General features: G+C 35.8%; 1 protein-coding gene across 2 annotated transcripts in view; it reads right to left on the bottom strand.

The window, feature by feature from the left end:
* Positions 1 to 628: 628 nt before the first annotated feature.
* The window catches only part of FAM169A (family with sequence similarity 169 member A), a 61,639-nt gene continuing 36,806 nt past the window's right edge, over positions 629 to 25,461 (bottom strand). For both annotated transcript variants that reach the window (XM_087862078.1, XM_045809832.2), the window contains exons 6-13: positions 22,533 to 22,712; positions 15,763 to 15,891; positions 15,128 to 15,240; positions 12,333 to 12,372; positions 11,719 to 11,869; positions 8,112 to 8,268; positions 5,738 to 5,941; positions 629 to 4,849 (exon numbers count right to left, since the gene is read on the bottom strand). In XM_087862078.1, the coding sequence (XP_087718204.1) occupies positions 4,301 to 4,849; positions 5,738 to 5,941; positions 8,112 to 8,268; positions 11,719 to 11,869; positions 12,333 to 12,372; positions 15,128 to 15,240; positions 15,763 to 15,891; positions 22,533 to 22,712 (1,523 nt within the window). In that variant the 3' untranslated portion in view covers positions 629 to 4,300. The remainder of the gene's footprint in view (positions 4,850 to 5,737; positions 5,942 to 8,111; positions 8,269 to 11,718; positions 11,870 to 12,332; positions 12,373 to 15,127; positions 15,241 to 15,762; positions 15,892 to 22,532; positions 22,713 to 25,461) is intronic.

The raw sequence follows: 25,461 nt of genomic DNA, 5'->3' as shown, positions 1-25,461 counted from the left end.
CATATCTGCATTAACTAGTGGACACTCAGCAATGCGGACTTGTTACTGGAAAGGTCAGTGCACACTTAAATATAGAGCTTAGACTACGAAACGGTCATTTCTGAGACCTTACTTGAAGTTTCTTCCACCTAATTTTCATTAATCCTAAGAAAGGTAGCATTAACACATGGTAGCATTTGTTTATAAAGTATTTATACTCTAGAAGCACAGGAGAGAGAAGGCAGACTACACTAAATAGAGTTCCGAAGGATTTAGATAAATGTTTTCACCTCTATGTCTTCATACAGTAAGTTGGTGAATTCGTATTTTAAACATTTTTTTCTCTCAATCATGTATAGTAATACTTACTTGGAACTGTATTTTTACTCCAAATATATAGAAAAAAAATACACCAAAATGTTTATGCTTTCGTATTTTTAGAATGGTTACAAATTCTAGGTAAAATTGTTTTAAAAAGAAAAAGACTGCACTGATGCCCTTAAAGAGAAATTTGCTTGCAGTTACTTGGATAATATAGAAAAGGTCATGTCTTAGGTTTGTAACTTGGTCAAAGCACTTTCGTGATCTGAATTATGTCTGTAGCTTTGAGCTTAAGGAGTCCATAATATTACATTAATTTATAATGACATTAATGGTTTTAAATTGTTTATTTTTAGTCTTGAAAGTACAACCAATGTGATTGTGCCTTTAACAAAATCATTTAATGTCTAAACAAATTCAATATCTAAACACATCTTTGTTGATTAAGTAGGGAAAAGGGAAAGAATATCAAAATACAGGCCAAGAAACAATCACAAAACATACTACTTTAAAACTTAAAAAAAAAAAACTACCAAGGAAACAAACTTGAGTACCTCAGTAAGACTTGCTATTCTGAATAATGTAGCATCTTTTCTAAGTTCTATAAACCTTGGAAGTTTTAGAACACACACACCCCTAAGAAAAGAAAGGCTAGTTCCTTGGGAATGACTATCCAATATGGTACAATTACTTCAGGATGACAGAAGCTGAACCTTTCTTACAATTGTATTTTAACAACTGATTTTGCCACTAATAGAAATGGGGAATGTGTGAGTGACTTTAAGATTTGGAAGGTGAAAAAAAAAAATAGACTAAAGGTAGGCATAATCCCACAGAACTCAGTCTGCTTATTTATTTTAGAACCCAAAATAAGCAAATTAACTATCTTCTACAAAGAAAGCTTTATATTAAGTATGCCAACAGAAGCATAACATCTGTAACTAATCACATCCATGAAAGACTGGATAACACTTTAAACACCAGATTAGCTACTAGTGGACATAGAAGGCAGAAATTTCTAAAATGCTGTTACACAGATGAGTAATCTTAGTATAAATCCTGTATTTACATTAAGATCTGTATCAGTTTGCTGGTGTGACCAAACCTCAGAAGGTAATCCCTAAGGGTAAAGCAGTACATAAGAGCAGATATCTAGATACTAGGTAAAGACTCAATTTGATGTAATCATAAACCTTCAAGATACTTTCTAAAGTCACTGAAACAATTTTAGGTAGTGTTCTGGTCAGCTAAAAGTAAACCATTAATCACTAGTAAGTGTTATCCTTGACATATTTATTCTCTGCAATGAATGGAAACACCATGAATATAGACATTTTAAGTAGAAGACTGACATTCTGTCATGCTATTTGATTTTATAAAAAATCATAATAGATCCTCTCACCTTTAAAAGTTTAGAGGAGCTTTATAATAAATTCTTAAATATATTTCTGTGATGTCTAGCAATTGGATAATTTAAACTTGAAAGAACAAAAATTTTGCTAATATCTATGCTTTATATTACACAAGGAAATATACACGTATTTACACAAACTGAAGTGAAATTCTTTTCCAGAAATAAAACTCCTAAACAGAAAAAAGCAGTTCACAAAGGACTATAGAATGTGACTAGACACTCAACAACTAGACGAGCTGGCTGAAATCAGATTTCAGTCCTCTGTAATTCTCGAGTTTTTCTAATCCCTTGCAAAAAAACTATCTGATTAGTTTTATTTAGATTCCTTACTGAGGATAAATTTTGTTATAAATTCTATACTCATTGAGTACAGAACTCATTTACTGAACGTGAACATGTTACTGAACACGAAAGTAAGGTTTTTCTAGGTTACCTAGCTTTCTCTACCATCTACAAACCCCCTGAAATAACATTTTCGGTCAGAGATAATATGTAATAAAAGTTTTCTTGTATGCTAAGCAAAAAGTTCTGAAACTGCTTAAAATGCTCTTGCTGTTTAAGAATAAACCAAACAAGTTTAACAAGTATGAGTTTATACTGTTAGTACTGTTATATATGAGTAACTAAACATGTTTTGTGAACTCAGCAACTATATTCACATATCAAGAGTTGTCAGTGAGCTCAATCTTAGACTATACCCTTTTAAAGAAAGTATTCTCAACAATGAACAATCCAAGTAAAAAAGTAAAATATCTAAGTGTTAGGTTTTTAAATCTAAGAAATTAAAAAAGGAAATGTTAAGAATTTACTAAATCCTCATATCTTTATTTCCCTAATTGTAGTAAAGTTTCTCACAAAATCTATAAAACAGCATAAACATGTGACAGATGTACTAGTACCAGTCAATACTTATTTTTTTCAATTAATCAGCATTTGAAATGGCCAAAGTGCTTTAATTTTCATTTGGAGTGAAATCATCTGGCTTGCCTCTAACCAATAATTAAGGAAAAAGTAGGGGATACATGTATTCAAAATTTTACATGAATAGGAGGGTTTGCTGTTTTGCCTGCTGAAACATTTTAACTTCGCTTATTAGACCTAAAATATCAACATTCCAAAATAAAATTTAATGACATCACCTGACTGTAGACTGGATAAACCTTTGACATCAATCCTTAGCACCTCAAATAATGAAAGTCATAACATGGTTATGGACCACGCTGTTCTACAATCTAAATGGTCTCAAAGCATTTAGATAAGGACCAAGCTGTTTTACAAACAATCTAAATGGTCTCAAAGCACTCTCCAAATATCCTGCAATCTGAGTACAGTTCCAATTCCAAAGAGTAGGACTGTTTTAAGATTCTCTTTGGATTCTAAAAATAACCACTTGGTTCATTTTTAAATAAATTACTTTATAAAAATTAACAAGAGAATTTGTTTTTTAAGTTTTCTTAGGCAAAGGCCTTCGCTATAGTACCACAATGTATACACACAGGCTAGCTTGTAACCTGTCCTCACAGAACAAATTCAGAGTAAGCAAGACCAGAGCAACAACCAAAGCCTCCAATTTGATCTAAGCTCTTTTAACTATAGCTCCTTGGGCAGATTCATTCCCTCCATCTAGATCTAAGATTGTGGGGCACAGTCCAAATCTACCCTGATACGGATGCCAACGGCATAAGCTGGCAGATAGGCAGATTTTTTGGTGGGAATCACTCTTGAGGGAAGTGGATGAAAGCTGAGGAGAATATATGATTTTAGAGTAAAGGCAGTGGCAGGATTAAGGAGAAGCCTTAGGAAGGGTTCTCACACTTCTGAAGTATATATGTTAACTGGATGAGGACAAAAGTATAGTCCCCAGCTTCAAATGATACTTTATATTAATTATATTAGTGTCTACATGCCAGAGTTAAATCCCCAGCAGTACTGTAAATGCTAGATGTTACAAAGACTGGGTGGAAACAGATTTTATACCTTTCCTCAGACACTGAAGTCAAAGGAAGAAACCTCATATACACAACTAGAATTAAGAGGCCAAAATACCACCTGCATAAACCTTTCACCATAAATTTCTATTTGTGCTCTCATTTAGTTGAAGTATATTTTCATTTACTGACATTTTTGTTTAGACATGCCTACATTTTAAAAAATGATTAGTTTTGATTTTTAAGATAAAACTTCTAGAACCCTCACCAAGTTTACTATTAAAATCCATAGTATAAAAGACTTCTGTGATCCTTACAGGTAATGTAAAGCCTACTACTTTCAGTTTAATTTATATTTTCTGAAATATTAATGGTCAGATGTCCCCAATTGCTAAAGAAAATATAGTATGATCTGGTTTCCCAAAGTCGAAACATGGTTAATAAAAATAAAAAAATTGTATTTACACAAAATAGCCTGAAAAATTAAAAAGAATGGTGAATCCTAGGTCCTAAGGGGGACGGAAAACCGGCATCATAAATAAGTTCAAAGTGAAATTTTGGAATTTTTGCCCTGTGCCCCATGCCATTTATTAATTACCATATTTTAAAAACAACGATTATGTTACAAAGAAGAGGGTTTATCATCTGCATATCTTCTTCATGTCAGCTTGGCTTTCTTCTTAGCAGGTCCTTTATGCCCTTTGGCCTTTCTTCTTAAATTCCGCCTGTCTACCACAGGCACTTCCACTTCTATTTCCTCTGAGCTGCTATCCACAGTTTTTTCTGCTGACTGCGTAAACTGATCCAATTGCTCAGAAGACGCTTCAGACTGCTCCTCTGACTGGTTCTTCTGTCCCGTGTTCTGTGAAAATGGCACATCTTCAAGTTCAACCTCTATCAAAGAGCTCTGAGAAAGAGCTGTAGACGTTTCCTGGGGCTCAGGTACCCCCTCGTCACCCTGGTCTTCCAATGAAGAAGTAGTGTTGGGTGATAAATTCTCAGAGATTGATTCCTCAGAAAATTCAGCTATCACAGAGTTTGGAAAACCACTGTCAGATCGTTCTTCATTTGGGATAGTAGCAACACTGTCTGAACTCCCAAAGTGTGCTTTCTTTCTTGAAACTAGTGGCAGTTTCTCTTCAGTGTGCCCCTTTTCATCAGATGGGCCTTCATCTAGCAACATTTCTGAGTCAGTTATATGTGAGGTCTAAAAATAAAAAACCTGGTGAACAAACTTTTGCAGTATAGTTCTTACATAATCACACTAATACGCAATGACAATGGACTGCATTTTCAAGAATTCAGTACTCAATACTTTCGTTAATCGGGTGTACATATTCTGAAGACAAGTCAATCACTTCAAACTGTCTTACGTAATAAGCTGGTTCTTGTTTTAAAGATACAATAAAAGTAATTATTTTACCTCAAAAAGTACTTAGGACATTTTATTATCAAGGTTCTTTAAAACCATGAATCAACTTTAAGTTTTTAGATTTTTGGTATTACTGAGCCAGAACCAAGAGTCCTTTGGGGCTTGACACTGTGCCACCCCAATAAGTTTGACTACAATTTCATTAGATGATAGGTAAGGGCAATAGAAATTTTATTCATTTATTTATTAGAGACACTAATAAAATAATGCTTTACAATAGTTTTTTAGCCTTAAATTGGAATATTTGAAAGTAAAAATGAAATTTCTTTAAAAATACTCTTATCAGGTTTTTCCCACTAATCTGTCTCCATAATTAAAACAAATTAAAATGACTGTATTCATCATAGACTATGTAAGCAATAGGTATTCAAGTATTTGGCAAATAATGCTTTATCTATTCGTCTAAGCATTTCTCTAAATCTACAAAAAAACCTCGTTATCAGAAGTCAGGTATGTATTACAAGGTTACGAAGATGTGAATTTATGGAATATTACTGATTCCATTTTCTTAAAACACCTAATCTAGCATAACAATTAATATAGAATTAATTTTCCTGAAAGACTATACTAAAGGGGAGGAAAATATACATACTACAATGCCCCTTTCATGTCACCAACACTGGAACAGTTTGACTATACAAAATTAAGTTATTTCCCTCTTACCTTATCCTGTGCAACAGTGTCAGGGGGTTTTGAAGGTTCTACCACCAGTGGAACAAGAGTAGTAGAGTCTTCGCTGGAATTAAGAGACTGCAATTTTATTTCTTCATCTAAAACTTCACTAGTGGAGTCCTCCTCTTCAGTTATAAGTGACGTTTTAAGAGTATCATCCATTATCTCACCATTCATAGGCTCTAATTCAGATTCCTACATCATTGGGGGAGGAAAAATAAGTCAGGACATAATTATAAGCTAACTTATTTGTCATGCAAGGTGGGTCCATTCTCAGTCTCCACCTGTCATGCACGAGGACTCAAGATAACGTCTACCACATTGCAGGACCTGAGTTAAGGAAGAGTCTTACTGAGAAAAACAGGAAACTTCAGGCAGGGTCAGTAAAAGAAAAGAATGCACAAGTAACCCAAACTCCCTCTGTTCTCATGGAGACAGCAGACAGACCATGATACTCTGTAGACGCAGAACAGGTCTGAGATGCAGTGAAGACACCCTGTCGCTGTCTTGTTCTTCCTTATAGGGCCATCAGGAGTGGAACCTTTTCAGTAAAAAGGCACCAGAGACTCTAGATTTGATGCCAGCTCTTTACAGAACACCAGCTGATCAGCACTTAGAATCTTTGGGGCTGGTGGGAAGTTATGGGTTACCCTGCCAGGGGGAGGAAGCACTACCAGTCTTGTGGGAAGCTGAGTTTGGATACAGCTTCTTGCTGGAAGAAGAAAGCCTTCAGTCTCAGCTCACTGTCTGGTCAACTTTGACTCATTTTTTAACAATCCTACTCCTTATATCACGTTAAATATGGAAATATCAGCAAGGTGATAACACAAATCTTCCAGTTCTGAAACTCTTCTACCAACGTTTATCAACGTAAAATAAAATACTTTTATTTAATGTTTAACAGTTCTAATGAATCTTAGTGACATTCTAACAGAGGGCATTTTATTACCATTGTAAAAATTAGAAAATGATGCACTCAAGGGCTCAGAAATAGGTTTGTCTGGATTATGTAGGATCCCTAAAGTTACAGGGATACTGAAATCAGGGACTTAGAAAAGTTTACCTGGCCAGTCTATAGAAATGGACTGCTTACAGACAGTAATTATAGTAAAGCTCATAAAAGGATCAACTAGGGTATGAAAAAATGTTGAAGAAAATGAGAAAAACACAGCAAAAGCTTAAAAAACCCAGAATGTTGGAAATTAACTAAAAGTGAGAAAACAGAAGAGAAAAACTTGTCCCTTCAAGTTTTAGGTTTGGGAATAGAATGATAGATTTTTTAAAAAAACCACAGAGGAAAAAAGGCTCAATTCAGAAGTGATAAGAAAGAATAGAGATTATGTTGAATTTAAGATAATAAAAAATATCTGTCAACACAGGATATTCAGAAAACAAGTAATATTGTGGCATTACAGTCTCAATCAATATTCAAAGTCTAGAGTTACTGGTCATCCCCAAAGAAATGAGAGTTCAACCATTAGATTGGATGCATTTTCATAGAACATGAATCAAGAGCAGAAAGTCAAGAACCGAGTCTTCTAGAATGTCTACAAATAAACGAAAAAAAGGAGGAAGCACAATAATCAATAAATAAAACCAAAAGAAAACTTCAGGTAGGAAAACCAAGAAACCAAAATACACTGGTGTTATAAAGCCTACTGTTATAGGGGCCTAGAGAATACCAAGGAAGACACAGTAGTCAATCCAGGTGAGGAAAACCACTGGAAGTGAATGCAAGTGTCACTGGTGACCTACTATGTGCTCAATGTGTTGCTGGACAAGTGAAACCCATTACGTGAAGTACATACAGCATGTATTATTATATACATATGTAATATATATATATTTTTTTACATTTTACACACAGCATATATTATATATATTATATATATATATATATATATATTTTTTTTTTTTTTTTTTTTTTTGATGATGAATTTTATTCTTCTAACCAAGATACAGGTGCAACTGAGGCCTTATTGACCTTACGGCATTCTAACTGGTTCTACAAGGTATACCTTAAAGTCATATAATTTGTGTTACTTCTTAAGTATGTTTATCTTTCACATTAATTTATACTTTAAATATACAGAGGGATCTTTTTACCTCAACATCCTCAACTTTACCTTTGCTGTAAGTCAAACTTTTAAAAATTCAGTTTGAAACATGAAACGATACTTGTTACCTTTATCCTCGCCCCAACTCCAGTACCTGACCTTGCTTAGTATAGAGATATGCTTTTTAGCATTAAACACAATTTCTACTATGACTCTATAAGAGATCATCAGATTTTTCTAACAATTCATGATTACGAAAGTTAAAATTTAGTTTACTTTCATTCACTTTAATAAGTGGGGTCTCATACCTTTTCACCATCTTGCTTTTCCAGGCGTGGTTGGCTTTCTGGTGCAGGCCGAGCATCCTTATCACTACTTTCGTCCTCAAATTCAATCACACTTTGTTCAGGTTCTTCTTCCAGGAATTCTTCTGAGCTCTCTGACGTGCGTGCAGTAGATTCCAGTCTAGGAAAGAAAACCACTCTTACATGTTTTATGAAGGATGAATATAAAATTTCAGGAGTCTGTTAATTAAGTACCACTTTAGAGAATCAACCAAGCGTAGTTCAGTCAACAACTTCCAATCTTACAGGTCCAAAACCCATCTCCTCTTCTCACAAACTCGTCCTCTTTCCTACCTTGTTCTCTAGTTTGAGTAGTAACACCACAATCTCCTCAATCATGTAAGCTAGATTCTTCTTTTACTCTAACCATATCTCATTGGCTCTCATTCTATTGGAATAACACACATCCCAATTTACCTGAGATAGTCTAGTTTCGTAGCTTTTGTCCCAGCATCGGCATAATCACTAATAACGCCCCTTTCATTCTCAAAGATATCAGTTTGGACAATAAATGATACGGTTTTGTTCTACCTCCAAAATGCCTTTCAGACATATCCCTAATTTTCTTTTCCCATTTTCATAGCCCTTCTTCAGGCCCCCAATTCTCTCTGGACCACCGTAACTTTGTCCCAACTCATCTCTGAACTTGCAGTACACACATTCTTTAGTACAGCTGTGAGAGCTCTGTTTATAATATACCCATCTGTACCTGTGACGATCCAGCTCAGAAAATTCTGATGGTTCTCTGCAGCTTAGAGAATAAAGTGTATCTCCTTACAAAGCCTGACATGACCAGACCATCATATATATCCATAACTAAATCTATAGTTTTTAACACCTGAAATCATAGAACATTTACTATCTAGTTTCTGTGGGTTAAGAATCCAGGTGTGGGGGCGCCTGCGTGGCACAGTCGTTAAGCGTCTGCCTTCGGCTCAGGGCGTGATCCTGGCGTTCTGGGACCGAGCCCCACATCAGGCTCCTCCACTGGGAGCCTGCTTCTTCCTCTCCCACTCCCCCTGCTTGTGTTCCCTCTCTCGCTGGCTGTCTCTGTCAAATAAATAAATACAATCTTTAAAAAAAAAAAAAAAAAAGAAGAATCCAGGTGTGGGTTAGCTGGGTACCTCTGGCTCAAGGTCTCATGGAGTTGCAATTAACCCAGTCTCGTCTGAAGGTCTGACTGGCAGTGCTCCCTCCGACCACCCCAAACTCTCATTTCATGCGGTTGTTGGCAACATTTAGTTCTTCATGAAGCCTAGTAGACTAAGGGCCCAATTCCTGGGGGACAGTACCTCCTCATGGGTCTGCTCACAGTATGGCTGCTTGCTTCCCCCTGCATGAGTTATGCTGCTGGGCCTCATCCACCAGGCAAAGGAGACCTTCTTGCTCATCACATTGCCAAATAGTTCGATGAGTCACTCATGCTGCCACAATGCCTGCTGGCCTGGACCTAGACTCTCGTATTTTTATTTCCTACTAGATGGTAACATTCACATTACACATCAGTTATCCTTATTAATATTCCTCTCAGCTTTCTGCCTTTGCTCACGCTGTATCTGCATGGTGCAACACAGTAGCCACAACACATGTCATAATTAACATTAATTAAAATTAAATGAAATTAAAAATTCAGTTCCTAAGCTACACTGGCCATACCTGAAGTGCTCAATGGGCATACTAAGTAGGGCTGCCATTTTGGGCAGGGCAGATAAAGCACATTTTCATCACCATAATAAGTTCTCTGGACAACCCTGGTATACATCAGGGGTCAACAAACTTTTCCTTTAGGTTTTATGGGCCATATGGTCTCTGAACAACTACTCAACTTTGCCACTGTAATACAAAAGCAACCATACAAACATGTAAGCTAAAGAATATGGAAGTGTTACAATAAAGTTTTATTTACAACAATAGGTAGTGGGTCAGATTTGATCTACAGACCACAGTTTGTGGACTCCTGGACTAGAACATCTTCTCTCTCAACTCTGCTTGTTGAGATTCAACTTATCTTTCAAGCCCTGGTCCAAATGCCAAATCTCTCTATCCCCTCAATTAGATTCAATCAAATCTCTCCTCCGCATCTACACTGTTTCGTACTTCTATTATTGTACCATCACAATCCACCTGCAGTGATCTTAACCTGCGTCACAGGTATAGCTAGTGAATTAGAAACCATCGGGCAGTCAATTCTTCAAGGGAAAAGATGACATTTGTTCTTCATAATAGCTGCTAAGTAAACATTCAAGCATTTAGTCTTAACTGTTACTGTTCTATTTATGAAAAACAAACACAATTCCACAATAATTCTGGGATGTTCAATATAAAATACACAGTTATATTCCCTTCTGGAAAGGGAATTACATCAAAATGTTACACAGGAAGAAAACTATAATTATTTAACCTCTTATCTTTTCACAAATTACTAGATTTAAATATTTAGTTAATAGCTGCCTTTAACACGAATTTTTCACTAAAATAAAACATTTACATAAATACTCAATTATCCAAATTTAAAATTATTTACATAATAAAATGAGCATAGGTACAGAATTTTCTTTTTTTTTTTTTTTTTTTTAAAGATTTTATTTATTTATTTGACAGAGATAGAGACAGCCAGCGAGAGAGGGAACACAAGCAGGGGGAGTGGGAGAGGAAGAAGCAGGCTCATAGCGGAGGAGCCTGATGTGGGGCTCGATCCCGGAACGCCAGGATCACGCCCTGAGCCGAAGGCAGGCGCTTAACCGCTGTGCCACCCAGGCGCCCCAGGTACAGAATTTTCTACTTGAATAAAATAATTTCACAGATAAAATGGCAAACCTATGAATGGTTAACTCAGGAACAACGGGTAGGACTATTAGGACAAAAAAGTCTAGTTTTCCTATAAAATTTGAAATCTTGCTTTCTTTAAGGTTACAAGGAAGATAGAGGATAAAGTTTTGACCCAAGTGTTCTGTTGATTCAACTGGCTGTTAAGTTCCTAGAGGAGGGGACTGAACCACTTACAGTTATCGCTAATTTGTGTTATAGCCAACAACCCAGCAAAATAAATCTGTTATAAAATAAACTTAGGGTTTTTAAAAAATTGACTAAATCTCAGCATTTACTAAAAACTATAGCTACTATCAAAGTTGGGATAATATAATCACTAGAATATTCTCCTGATTTTCAAACATGAGAGATTAAATTGTGGATTTATTTTACTTTCCTACTAGCACCTTCTCCCTGTAATACATCAAAGTGAGTACGATCAGCAATCCTGCAGAAGAATTTAAGCACTAACTCATACACCAGCAATATAATAACTTCCACTTTAAATACTGAACACTAATAATAGGAAAATAAGAAGGGGCACGTGGGTGGCTCAGTTGGTTAAGCATTTGCCTTCCACTCAGGTCATGATCCCAGGGTCCTAGGATTGAGCCCCGCATCCAGCTCTGCGCTCAGTGGGGAGTCTGCTTCTCCCTCTGCCTCTGCCCCCCACCCACTTAGGCTCTCTATTAAATAAAATCTTTTAAAAATATATGAAAATAAGAAGAACAAAATGATGAGAGAAAAATAACCAACACTTTACTTGTTTATTGAAGCTGTAGGTGAAGTCTGGGGCACCTTTTCATCTTCTCCTTGAGAACTACTAAATTCAGAATCCTGAAACCGCTTCCCAATCTTTGGCCGCTTCAGATGACTACTTCGAGTACGAGTGGAAACTGGTGTTTTATCATGACCTGAGAAAAAACAGCAGTACTACAATTAATTCAGTGTGTCTTAAAAGGATTATCTGTTACAATACACAGAAATGTAAGAACTATGCTGGCTTACATACACTCCCACAATTACATATTTCTTTCTCTCGCTTATATCAGGCCAAAAAACAGTGTCAGTCTCACATTATTCATTCCCCACATTTCCATACTGCCCTGAGCTCTGCAATGTATTTTTGCATTTTTACTTATATTCTCTCCCAATAATCTTGGAACGACACCACTCTCCCTGTTTTACAGGTAAAGAAATGAGGAAAGAGGTATATGAGAGCTTACTTTGCTCACAAGGCAAGACCAGTGGTAGTGGTGGCATTATAACTCAGCTCTAGATCTTAGAGTGGGATAAGTCTTCACTCACTCTAACAGACATCTCCCGCCCCTCAATTCTAAGCATCTCAAATACTGGTAGATTAGCTGAATTTCTTACCTTCGGAAGTACTTGCAAAGGCATCTTTTAGAGAGTCAATCTAAAACAGAAATACAGATTAAAACCAAGAGTTTTAGATCATTTTTTTTCTCCCTATGAATTCACTTTAGTCGGTGTCAAAGAAAATCTTGTGAAACGCCTTTCAAATAGTACTTTTTGTATTCACTATTCACCATTCAAGGAAATTTACTGAAGAAAATAAAAGGTGATGTTACAGCCTCGGGTTATCCTGAGGCTGAGCCGTTACAGAGCCATCTAACATGTTACAGTGTGACTCACTGGAGTTTCCTCAAGTCCTGTCCTCAGCCATCTCCTCTTCTCTGCCCACATGCTCTCCCTGTGTAATTTTATGTACTGCCTTTACTTCAACATCTACCTGCTGATGAATCCAGATCTACAATTTAATCTCCTGATTTCCAAAGCTCTTTTTCAAAGGAAATATGGGTGCTCCATCCCAATTTCACAACCAACCTGTTCCAAATTGAACTCTTATCTTTTCCCAATATTATTCTCTGTCTTGGTTAATGGCAATAACAGTTCAGTCGGCCATTCTGGCCAAAAACCTGTGAGTCAGTAATGATTTCTTCTTAACCTTCATTCAGTGAACTGCAAAGCCTGTCAATTCTGAGACTCTGAAGAATCTCTCAAAACTGCCCCCTCCTTTGTATTACCGATGCTTTAGTTTAGGCCTTTATCATCTTTAATGTGAATTATTCCAAGAGCCTCATCCCTGGTATCCCTTGCTCTAATCACATGCTCTGTAATCCCCTCCAATCTGATGACAAAGATGCTTCCAAATCACAAACTGTGTTCTTTTGCTTTAAAAAACAAAAACAAAAACAAAACCTTTAATGGTTTATCACTGCCTAGAATATAAACTCTCAACCTCTTCAAAACCAAATACGTCTTACATACCAAACATGCCATTTTCTTTCACACCTGTTTGGTTGTGTTTTTGTTTTTGTTTTTTTAACATGCTAGCCTTTGGGAAACCCTAACCTTTGTCACAAAACTCACGCCTCCCTTTGAAAGTCAGCTTGGCTGCTACTTCACCTATTCCACTCCTTGGGTAGAGTTACTCATACTCTGTTATGTACCTTCGATCACTTGCCATATGCTCTACTAAGGAAATTATAATCCTGTAGTTTATTTATCTGTTTCTGATAACGGACCACCTACTTATCCCATGCTTGTAAGAACCATTTCTTTGTACCTCCAGTGCTTGCCACAGTATCTACTTTATTATATAAACTACTATTCATCATACACTTAAGGAAACCCTACAACACAGTAGGCACAGAGACTACTGACAGGACACAAACCAGGATGAACTGTGACAGATAAGACAAAAATCCTGTCTTCAAGAAGCCTGTAGTTGAACTAGACAAGGTTAACACACAAATAAGAATTAAAAAAAGGTACAAAGAGTATAAGAGAAGTACATGTAATGTTTAAGTTGCCAAATAGGAAAAAGCAAGTAGAAATACCATCACCACCTAGAATAAATCATATAGTGATTGTTTCACAATTTATCTCAAAACCTCAAGTTGTACACCTTAAATAGGTACAACTGTTGTCAATTATACCTCACTAAAGCTAAAAACAGTTAATTAAAATAAACAAACAAGACCACTTCCCATGTGGTTAGCAATAAAAAGAGAGATAAAATAGTTTAATGGGAGAAATACTCTCCTTGAACTAATTAAAATCTTAAAGTAATTTGAAGAAAATGAATTTCTAAAATGAAAGAAAATTGAATTTATGCTGCCAACCTTATGACACGGTTTATTCTCATTTACACAACCCATTTAAAATTATTTGGCTTATTCTTAAGGTAAATCATTGCTCTCATCACGTTTTGGGAAAAGATTTTTTCTACATTCCCTGATTTTATGATGTATGACCAATGCTAAATAAATTTAATTATATCTGAGGAATTTGGACCACAATATATTCAAACCCAGGCTTATAAAAACAAAAAATCTACCTCCCTACAGATAATTACATGATTTACATCATCCTTAAAAACGTTTCCAAAAAGTTCAGTCGACACTCACGCTAATTAAGGCAAGAAAAAGCGGCAGAAATAATTCCCCAAAGCACTTGTCCCTGAAAGGTTCACCTAGTACTTTCGAAGTGCATTACATTCTACAAAGACCTAGCATATATAGACTCAAAACTTTCCACAACAACTTCATAACCTTTGACCTATTTCTAATTTCACTTCTAAAATTTTACCAGTGCAAAGAAAGAATTAGATAGGCAAAAAGATGCATGTATAAATGTGTTCACTGCTGGGCCACTTAGCAAAACACTTAAGTATAATATGTTAAAGAAATAAACAATGGTATTTACATATAATAAATAGTATGCTGCTTTTTAACAATTATGTTTTAAAACAATAATGCCATGGAAAATGCTTACAATATTATATTGATGGAGGAAAAAACAGAAGCAGCATAACAGAAAACAAATATGTATGCATATACATGTTTTATAATATATATTAAATACAAATACAAAAATGTTAACAGTTGCTATATCTGGGGTAGTGGGATTACAGATTTTTATTTTCTTCTATGTTATTTTGTGTGATTCCAAATTATTTTTCAAAGAAAATTAAGTCCTTAGTAAGCCATTAACAGGAGATACCAAGAAAACTAACAGAGTAAAAATTTTTAAATTACATACCTTGATGAATAAACTTTAACATTTACAAAATTAAATATTAGCTGAATCTAGTTTAAAGAACAGAAAAATTATTATTTCCTACAATAAACATACAGTGTACCTACAGTTAGCTGCATCTCACTAGACTGATTGTCTTCAGTTTCTGCTTCATATTCTGGAACAGATGCAAGACCATATTCTCCAGACATAGGTCTTTTAGCTTCATTTTGAGAAACTGCTGTGTATAGAAGAATTTTAAAAATTGTAACCCAATCAGTATTTGGTTTTAACTGTAACATGATTTGTACCGATTCTCATAAAAGCCCTGAATAGCATCCTGAACAGAAGGGTGCTGAAAATCTAGGTGTGGAATATCTCCTTCACCAATATCTTATAATGAAATCTTGCAATTATAAAAGTGTTAATCTGTATTTAGTGACTTTGAGGAAAGATGCATGAGACCAGGGACTACTCTTTAATTCTGTGATGCCTATTCTATGCTGATTCAGTATTTGTGTTTCCTTCTTACCCACCAATTCCTAGAATGTTAGATTCTGCTGGGCTATTATAATTCTAGGTCCTCTTATTATTAATAAATCAAATGTTAATACATAACAAAAATTCAACTTTAGAAAGAGGGTCTGTTACTAGAGAGGTCACACTACAATATACCGTAACTCTGGACTAAGAGACACAAACATTAAAAGGCTCTGCTCTTTAAGCCTGACGTGTGTTCCAACCTGAAACCTGTAATTCTTACCTGTAATTTTAAATGTTTCTCTCTGTAATGCTCTGGTGACCGGTATTCGTTGGTACCAGTGTCCAACACCTTCAACCTCCCACAGGAGTTCATGGTCTCCTGGATACTTTTCAAAGTACTGCTTGCAAGCTGAAAAATACATTTAGAATTTTCTAGAAATCCCAAATATAAACTGTTTTGGAAAACAGAAAGAAGACAGAAAGTAAACTGCCCAACTCACTTAACGGTGCTAGCATACGTAACACTAATGCAACTCAATTACACATCAGTCTCGCTAATGAAAATTTTAACATAAACAAACAATAAAAATCCTATTAGAAGATGTGCTTCACCTTTAAGGAGAAGATTACTAAATATTACCACGGGGAATAAAATTAGAATAAAATGATTACTAGATTCAATAATATATAACCACCAACTCTAACCAATTATTTGGTAAATTCCATGAAATTCTAAACATTCCCAACAAGTTTATTTTTTAAGGGAACTTGTCAAAACTTGACACCAAACGCAAAATGAAGGAAGAAAGGGTTAAGAAAGGATATGGAAGAAGTAGAAGAAGAAAAGGAAAAAGAAAAATTAAAATACCAGGGGGGAAAAGCCCACCAGGAAAGAAGCACACATACACTAAAAACCTGGCAAATAACAGAGGAGGCATTACATCTCAGTGCAGAGTAGATCAACTATCAAAATAAAAATGCTAGAACAAAAATCCATATAGAAGAAAATAAAGTTGGATCCTGACCTCACATCAACACCATTCACAAAATTAAATTCTAGATGGATTCTAAGATCTACTAGGAAAAGCAAAATGTTTAAAGGAAAACATAAGATAATACCTCCCGGACATAACGGTGCTAAAAGATTTCTTATGAAAGATACAAAAATCATATTCCATAATGAAATATTATGATAAACTTCTTAGAGTTTTAAACTTACTATCAGGAACTGTGCAAGAGAACTTTCTACTATGATGGAAATGTCCTGTATTAGCAATGCCCAATACAGTAGCCACTAGCCACATGTGGCTACTGAATGAATGTTAAATTTAATTTTAATTAAACTGAAATTAAATCTAATTTATATTAGTGACTGCTGTACTGGACTGCATAGTTTTATATTAAAAAGATACCATAAAGACACAGGGGATTCTCAAAATAAAACAAAGGACTAGTATTCTCAGCATATTAAAAATCCTAAAATTGAATTAGAAAGACAAAATGATCCCCAAAAGAAACTGGCAGATGCTATGAAAAGGAAATTTACACATCATGAAACCTGAAAGCTCACGTAACAAAGGTAAAGATGGCAAACCTCACTAGCTGCCAGGGAAATGCAAGATGAAACAACTAGATACCATTTTCACACCTATCAGATAACCCAAGCATCCAAAGAATAAGGAAAATGGAAACTACATTCTCCTGGTGTGAGAATAATTTTTCAATAGTTAGTAAAGTTGAAAAGACATATTGTATGCTCCAATTCTACTACTGGGTATATACCCTAATGACTTACACATATGCACAAGAAGACTTCTGTAATATTCATCACAGGGCTGTTTTTAAACAGGCGTGGGGAGTTCAACCTAAGAGCCCATCATTAAGGGATACATGAATAAATTATAAAATGTATACAATAAAACACCACACAGAAGCTACAACAAATTACAGCTATATATTAACAATGATAAATCTATTAAAAAGATCAGTAAAAAAAACAAGTTAGTGTATGTACAAATGGTATCACATAAAAAGTTTAAAAACACATTAAACAAAATGATGCAGCCTCTGTGGAATAGTTTGCCAATTCCTCAAAAAGTTCAACATAGAATTACCATATAACTCCACAATTCCACTCACAGCTATATATCCGAAAGAACAGAAAGCAGGGACTCGAACAGTTATCTGTATACCAATGACCATGGCAGCATTGTTCACAATAGCCAAAAGGTAGAAAGAACCCAACTGTCCATCCATCAGAAGACGAATGGATGAATGAATAAAATGTGACATGTACACACAATAAAAATATATTCAGCCACAAAAAGGAATGGAATTTTTTTTAAGATTTGAGAGAGAGAGAGAGAGAGAGAGAGAGAGCATGCACAAGCAGGGGGAGAGGCAGAGGGTGAATTCTCAAGGAGACCCCCCCACTGAGCAAAGATCCAGACATAGGGCTTGATCCCATGACCCCGAGATTGTGACGGGAGCCAAAATCAAGAGTCAGCTGTGGGGTGGTTGGGTGGCTCAGTCAGTTGAATGTCTGACTCTTGGCTCCAGCTCAGGTCATGTGACATCAAGCCCCGCATAGGACTCCATGCTCAGTGCAGAATCCGCTTGAGTTTCTCTCTCCCTCTCCCTTTGCTCCTCCCTACTCTCTCACACACTCTCTCTCAAATAGATAAATCTTCAAAAAAAAAAAAAAAAGAGTCAGCCACTTAACCGACTGAGCCACCCAGGGACCCCAGGAAAGAAATTTTGATATATACTACAACATGGATGGTTCTTAAATACTATGCTAAGTGAAATAAGACACGCATAGAACAACAAATATTGTATGATTCCACTTCTTTTTTTTTTTTTTTTTTTTAAATATTTTATTTATTTATGTGACAGAGAGACAGCCAGCGAGAGAGGGAACACAGCAGGGGGAGTGGGAGAGGAAGAAGCAGGCTCACAGCAGAGGAGCCCGATGTGGGACTCGATCCCGGCACGCCGGGATCACGCCCTGAGCCGAAGGCAGACGCTTTAACGACTGCGCTACCCAGGCGCCCCCATGTATGATTCCACTTCTATGAGGTATCTAGAATGGGCAAATTCACAAAGACAGAGAGTGAATGTGACTAATACCACTGATGCACAACTACAAATAGTTCGAATGATAAATACTATGTTATATATAGTATAGCCCCCCCCCAAATTTAAGCAAACTAGGGGCACCTGGCTGGCTTAGTCAGTAGAGCATGCAACTCTTGATGATCTTGGGGTTGTGTGTTTGAGCCCCACATTGCATGTGGAGATTACTTAAAAATAAAGTCTTTAAAAATTGGGACACTGGGGTGGCTCAGTCAGTTGAGCGTCTGCCTTTGGCTCAGGTCAGGATCAGGTCCTAGGATAAGCCCTGCATCAGGCTCCATGCTCAGTAGGGAGTCGGCTTCTCCCTCTCCCTTCCCCACACCCCCCCATTGCTCCTGAGCTTGTGTGCTCACTCTCTCCCCCCCCCACTCAAATGAATAAAATCTTAAAAAAAAAAAAAAACCAAATATACTCAAACATATACATATACAAATTTAATGTATGATCTAGATTAAGAGTTAGGAAACTTTTTCTTAAAGGGGCAGACAGTTAAGTATTTTAGGCTTACAGGCCATATGGGCACTGTCATAACCAACTCTGACATTTTAGTGCAGAAGAAGCCACAGACAATATGTAAATGAATGAAAAGCTGTGTTCCAATAGAATTTTATTTACAAAAAGAATTAGAAGGTCAGTGGACCACTGTTTGCCGACCTGATATAGATATAAATGCAAATCAGTGAAGATAAACTATTCAACAAATAATACTAGAGCAACCATATACCTGTCAGGTAAAATAAAGTTGGACCTGTACCTCAAAAAGTACACCAGGATAAATTCCCAACAGGTAAGATTCATGAGACCTTATTCATTCCATGTCTTTAGGTACCGGTACACAATAGTACTGTATAAATTAACTTCTCGTAGTTAATCATCTACTCATGCCTGAGATCAAGCCCATCCATACTTGGCACTCGTCACCTATTTGTGGAATGAATAAATTCTCTTTTTAAAGCTCACAATATACAACACTATGGTCTTTTCTAAATCATTAAAAATATTCATGAAAACAATTCAAGACCACCAAAGAATACTGGACATCTAGCAGCCTCAAGGAACTACTAATTGAGCTGTAAGAGAAAATCAAATGGAAATCCAAGTTCTTCAAATATAATAAGCATTGTACAAGACAGATAGGAAGAGCAAGAAACAGAAAATGGAGATGCCACACATAGTCTAAAATTTTTCTATTTTCAATATATTCCTTCATTTTCACACTTCAAAGAGTCTTATTCATAAAATTATACAAATGAGATCAATAAAATATTATCAGGCAATCTCCTGCCTAAACTGAAGGATAAGAGGAGTTAGAGCACACTTGGACTATGCAAAAATAGACATACACCTGTAATTCTTTTGGTATTCAATGTATCATTAGAATTAGAAAAGACTATCTTTTTTAAAGATTTTATTTATTTATTTATTTATTTGACAGAGAGAGAGAGACAGACAGCGAGAGAGGGAACACCAGCAGGGGGAGTGGGAGAGGAAAAAGCAGACTCCCAGTGAAGGAGCCCAATGCAGGGCTCGATCCCAGAACACCAGGATCACGCCCTGAGCCCAAGGCAGAGGCTTAACGACTGAGCTACCCAGGAGCGCCAGAAAAGAGTATTTTTTAAAAAGATTTTATTTATTTATTGGAGAGAGAGAGTACACAAGCAGGGGGAAGGGGCAGGGGGAGAAGCAGACTCCCCACTGAGCAGGGAGTCTGACACGGGCTTGAGTCCAGGATGCTGAGATCAAGAGCTGAGCCAAAGGCAGCTGCCCAACTGACTGAGCCACCCAGGCACCCCAAAAAAGAATAAGTAATAAGAGATTCTGCCTACAGTGGGTGTGTTTACATTCCTTCCCAAATTCAGTAAAGCTGTAATTAGATTTTAAGGATAAAGCCATTTTCAGATTATCCAGTTGTATACAGGGTTCATGCTTTTCTCATGTATGGGTCTACACAGAAACTATAATTCAGGATGGGCACACAACACTTGGTTCTTGTTTCTGAATTTCTGATATTAAAAAGGGGGAGCAAACTTAGAACAAAAATATATTTTTAGTGGAAATAAACATCTCCAGTTAGATTAAAATCAATGGTAAATTACATTTTAATGAAGTTTTCAAGTAAATTACCTTCCAGGATTAAATCTTACTTCATTAAGAGAAAAGCAGTAGTTTGGGATTTACATTTATAAATGCACATATAAATTCACCAACAGTTTTTAAGTATCACATGGTATACTCATACAATGGAATACTAAACAGCACTGAAAATGAATAAACAGAGCTATGTGAATCCACAGGAATGAATCTCATAAATATACAAATCAAACTGTAGGAGAATTCATACAGTATATGTCATTTATATAAAGCTCTTTTTAAGATTTTTCTTATATATTTGAGAGAGAACACACAAGCAGGGAGGGGTTGCAGAAGGAGAGGGAGAAGCAGGCTCCTTTATAAGTCTAAGAGGGACACCTGGGTGGCTCAGTCAGTTAAGTGATTTTGGCTCAGGTCATGATCTCAGGGTTGTGAGATCGAGCCCCGCATGAGGCTCTGGGCTGGGCAAGGAGTCTGCTTAAGGTTCTCTCTCTTCCTCTCCCTCGGCCCCATCCCTGCCCCTCATGCATGTGCATTCGTGAACACCTCTGTCTCTCTCTCCGTCTCTCCACCTCTCAAAAAGAAAAAGTCTAAGAAATACATGGGGAAAATAAATGCCAAATTAAGGTAGTGCTTATTTCAGGGAAGGGAGTGAGCTAATTGGGTAGGTGTACAACTGTACTGGCAGTGATCCATTTCTCATGGATGGTACATGTTGGATGGTTCATGAGTATTTGTTGTCTTATTCTTTACATGTTTTTATACATCTGAAATTACTTTTCTCTTTTTAATTTTAAAAGCTACCATAGAGAACCTAAAGAAATGGCCAAAGGATCTAAATATACATTTCCCCAAAGAAGATACAGAAATAGCCAATTAGCATATGAAAAGATGCTCAACATCAAATGAAAATCAAAACTATAAGATGCCACTTTATACCCACAAGAATGGCTGTAATCAAAAAGATAGTAACAAGTGTTGTTGAGGATATGCAGAAATTCTAACTCTCATACACTATTTATGGGAATGTAAAATGGTATAGTTGCTTTGGAAAACAGTTTGGCATTCCTCATAATGTTAAATATAGAGTCACCATATGACCCAGCAATTCCATCCACACGTAAGTGCAGAGATAGGTCCACACAAAAACTATACAAATGTTCACAGCAGCATTATTCATAACAGCTAAAAAGTGGAAACAACCCAAAAGTCCATCAACTGATGATGGATAAACAAAATGTACCATATCCATAAAACAGAATATTATTCATCCATAAAAAGGAATGAAGCACTGATTCATTCTACAACATAGATGAACTTTAACAAAATTTATGCAAAATAAAAGCAGCTAGACAAAAAGGGCTTATAATATAATCATACCACATGATTACATTTATATGAAATGTCAAGAACGGGGAAATCCATAAAGAAGAAAAAAGAACAGTGGTTGCTAGGGGATGAAGGAGTGGGGGAATGAAGAGTGAGTACTAGCTGGTACAGGGTTTCTTTTGGGGTAATGAGCACGTTCTGGAATTAGATACTGGTTATGGTTGCACAGCTATGAATGCAATAAAAACCACTGAATTATACACTTTAAGAGGGTGAATGTTATCATATATGAATTATATGTCAACTTTTTAAAAAAGTCACCACAACTCCAAAAAGCCATATACATAAGACAAGGACACATTTGCAAAATGAAGCCCTTAGGGACCCAAAGAATCCAAATTTAGTTAATAATGATATATGCACATTTACCATACCCTGCAGAAACAACTCAGAAGTGAGACTGAGACAAGTTTAACATTTTTTAACTTAATTTACCTGTATACATGAGAGAAGAGAGTGGATACCGCAAGCCAAGAGCATCTTCTGTAAAGGAGTCAACAAAGTCCTCCAGCATATGAAGCCCAAAATCTTTGCCTCGGTATTTCTTTCTTACAAACATTGTATCAAGAACTGGCAGTTGGTAGCTTTGGGTAAGAAATGAGGTACATATGCTTCCTGCAGTCATAAGAAAAGAAACCCAACAATACTTTTCACATTAAAAGGCCATAAATGTGTATATGTTTAAAGAGTATGAGTTAACATGCCAAAAATGGTTGGTTTTCCCTACATCAAGAGTGTATTAAAGAAATGTATCAATTTCATAATATTAAATGCTTCCCAGCTGCTATTACACATCACAATGTATACATGTGATAATGAGAAGAGCTATGTATTTTCTCTGTCAACAGTATCATCTAAGTTGCTATTACCATTTTATGAAGTATATACTAGAATATGCATTGCTGTCTATAGACCTGCACAACTTTAAAACTCATCAACTATTACATTTTAAAACTGAAAGAGCATGTGATGACTATATATAGTATATGACGCACCAAGTACCTCATTACAACTTCAGTAACTGAACAGCCATCTATCCCTTTTTCTCTAGTGAGTCGTCTCATTTTTATCTACTCCGTGATGGCAAAAAAGAAATCAGTTTTCCAGATTTTTAAGGACTATGGATTAGGACTAAATGGAATCATCTGTCTTAGAAATGGCTAAGTCAGCAATCTTTTTGCCGTAAATGTATTTTTTTTAATATCCCATATGCTTAAGGTTAAACAGGAGAAGTAACTTACAGTAACTAAATATGCCTCTTCTATTACACAGCTATGGTGATTTGTCTTTTTAAGAACCCTGATTTGTGTTCTGATCCTCCAATTAGATGTGTTAGCTTCTTTAACACATTTTAAGACAGTATATAAGTTGTGGACATCACAGTGGGGCAACCCACTCTCTATTAATTGCAGAAATAGTTCATAGGTATCAGTCAATACTCTACTCTTTTTGTGCCTCAAATTAAAAAAAAACCCTATTGTTCTCAGTCAGATTATTCATATAGTTCACATAATTCTAATAATGCAGTTCAAGGAAGATATAAAATTTCAGGTAACAAACATCTCACAAATGGACTTTTACCAATCGTATCATTTGATGAATTGGTCAATAAAACAAGATCTTTTTTAGTTGAACCAAATAATCTGAATTATTTATGACTAAACTGGAGAAATTACAGTAACTTTCTGCAATAGTCTCCAAGACTATCAGCTACTTTAAGCTTAGAATAGGTAATTCTCATTGCTTAGATCTTAACTGCTGATATTCAGCTAGGATATTTCTATGGCTTAAATGGGCTTATAGAATGGCTACAGTTAACAATGCTGTCTACTTGAAATTTCCTAAGGAAGTATATATTCAGTGTTATCACTACAAAAAAAAAAAAAAGAAAGAAAATGGTAACTGTGCAGCAATATCTTTTAATTAGCTTGATTTTGGTGAATATTTCACAATGTATACATATATCAAATTATCAAGTTGTACACCTTAAATATGTATCACTTTTAATTGTCAATTTTACTCAATAAAGCTGAAATATACAAATAAGTTACTTGTAAGAGTCTAACTGGTAGTCTCACCAACAAGCTACTATGACCATAATTAATTTTTAATGCCTTGAAATCAGAGTCTTTTCATAATAACTGCTAGTAGTGATTACAAAATCAAAAGAGACATTACTTCATAAGCACTAGTAGTTCAAAGGAGAAAGCAAAAATGAAAAGTGAAAGCACTATCTAGTTCTAATTTTCAATACGGAGTCTGAGGATTTATGGCTGTTTACTATTGTACATGCTTCAGGTTCCTGACAAAAGTATAGTAAGTATATGAAGGAAATTATCCACAAATTGATTTTTTTTCCCACACAAACATTTCTTCTACTAGAGAAGAGGTAAATTCCAGCATCTTATATTGTTAAAAATGGTAAATTTATGGAACTAGTAGTATTCACAAAGTTTAAAGTTCTTCTATTATTTATTTGTCATGTACATATTCATTGTACATGAATTCAAAATTCATACAGAAATGCAAAGGACTGCAGAAAAGATGCCGATTCTCTCCCTTTACCTAAAAACTTATACAGTTGACCCTTGAACAACTTGGGAGTTAGGGGCACTAACTAACTCAGGGCGGTAACCCTGAGCAGCTGAAAATCCACGTATAACTTTTGACTCCCCAAAAACTTAACTACTAACAGCCTACTGCTGACTGGAAGCCTTACTGATAACAGTCAATTCACACATACTCCGTATGTTACATGTATCATATACTATATTCTCCCAATATTGTAGGCTGGAGAAAATAAAATGTTATTAAGAAAGTCATTAAGAAGGGTGCCTGGGTAGCTCAGTCGGTTAAGTGTCTGACTCTTGGTTTCAGCTCAGGCCATGATCTCAGGATCCTGGGATTGAGCCCTGTGTCGGCCTCCACACTCAGTGCAGAATCTGCTTGTCCCTCTTTCTCCTTCTCTACTCCTCTCTCTGCTTGTGCGCTCTCTAATAAAATCTTTTTAAAAAGGCATAAGAAAGAGAAAATACACTTATAGTACTGTACTATATTTATTGGAAAAAAAACCACATATAGTAGACCCATGGAGTTCAAACCTGTGTTGTTCAAGGGGCAACCATACTTTGTATAAGTGTTCTATCAGTATACAAAGATATCAAATAAGAGCAGAAAAACTTCCCATGTTACCAGAGATTCTTCAGACCCATCAACGGCTGTAGACAACAGCACAATTATCTAGTAAAGCAAAACCACAACCTAACTTAGATGAAGTTTTCATTAAATTAAATTTACTAACTGTAATTAAATTAAATTTAGCACCGCACATGGTAGATTGAATACTCATAATCCTCAAAATTCT

The sequence above is a fragment of the Ursus americanus genome, chromosome 5, assembly GCF_024610735.1.
Source record: "Ursus americanus isolate L20-20 chromosome 5, mUrsAme1.1.p, whole genome shotgun sequence".
Classification (NCBI taxonomy): Eukaryota; Metazoa; Chordata; class Mammalia; order Carnivora; family Ursidae; genus Ursus; species Ursus americanus.
The sequence above is the reverse complement of the archived record's forward strand: the minus strand, read 5'-3'. Positions and strand labels throughout refer to the sequence as shown.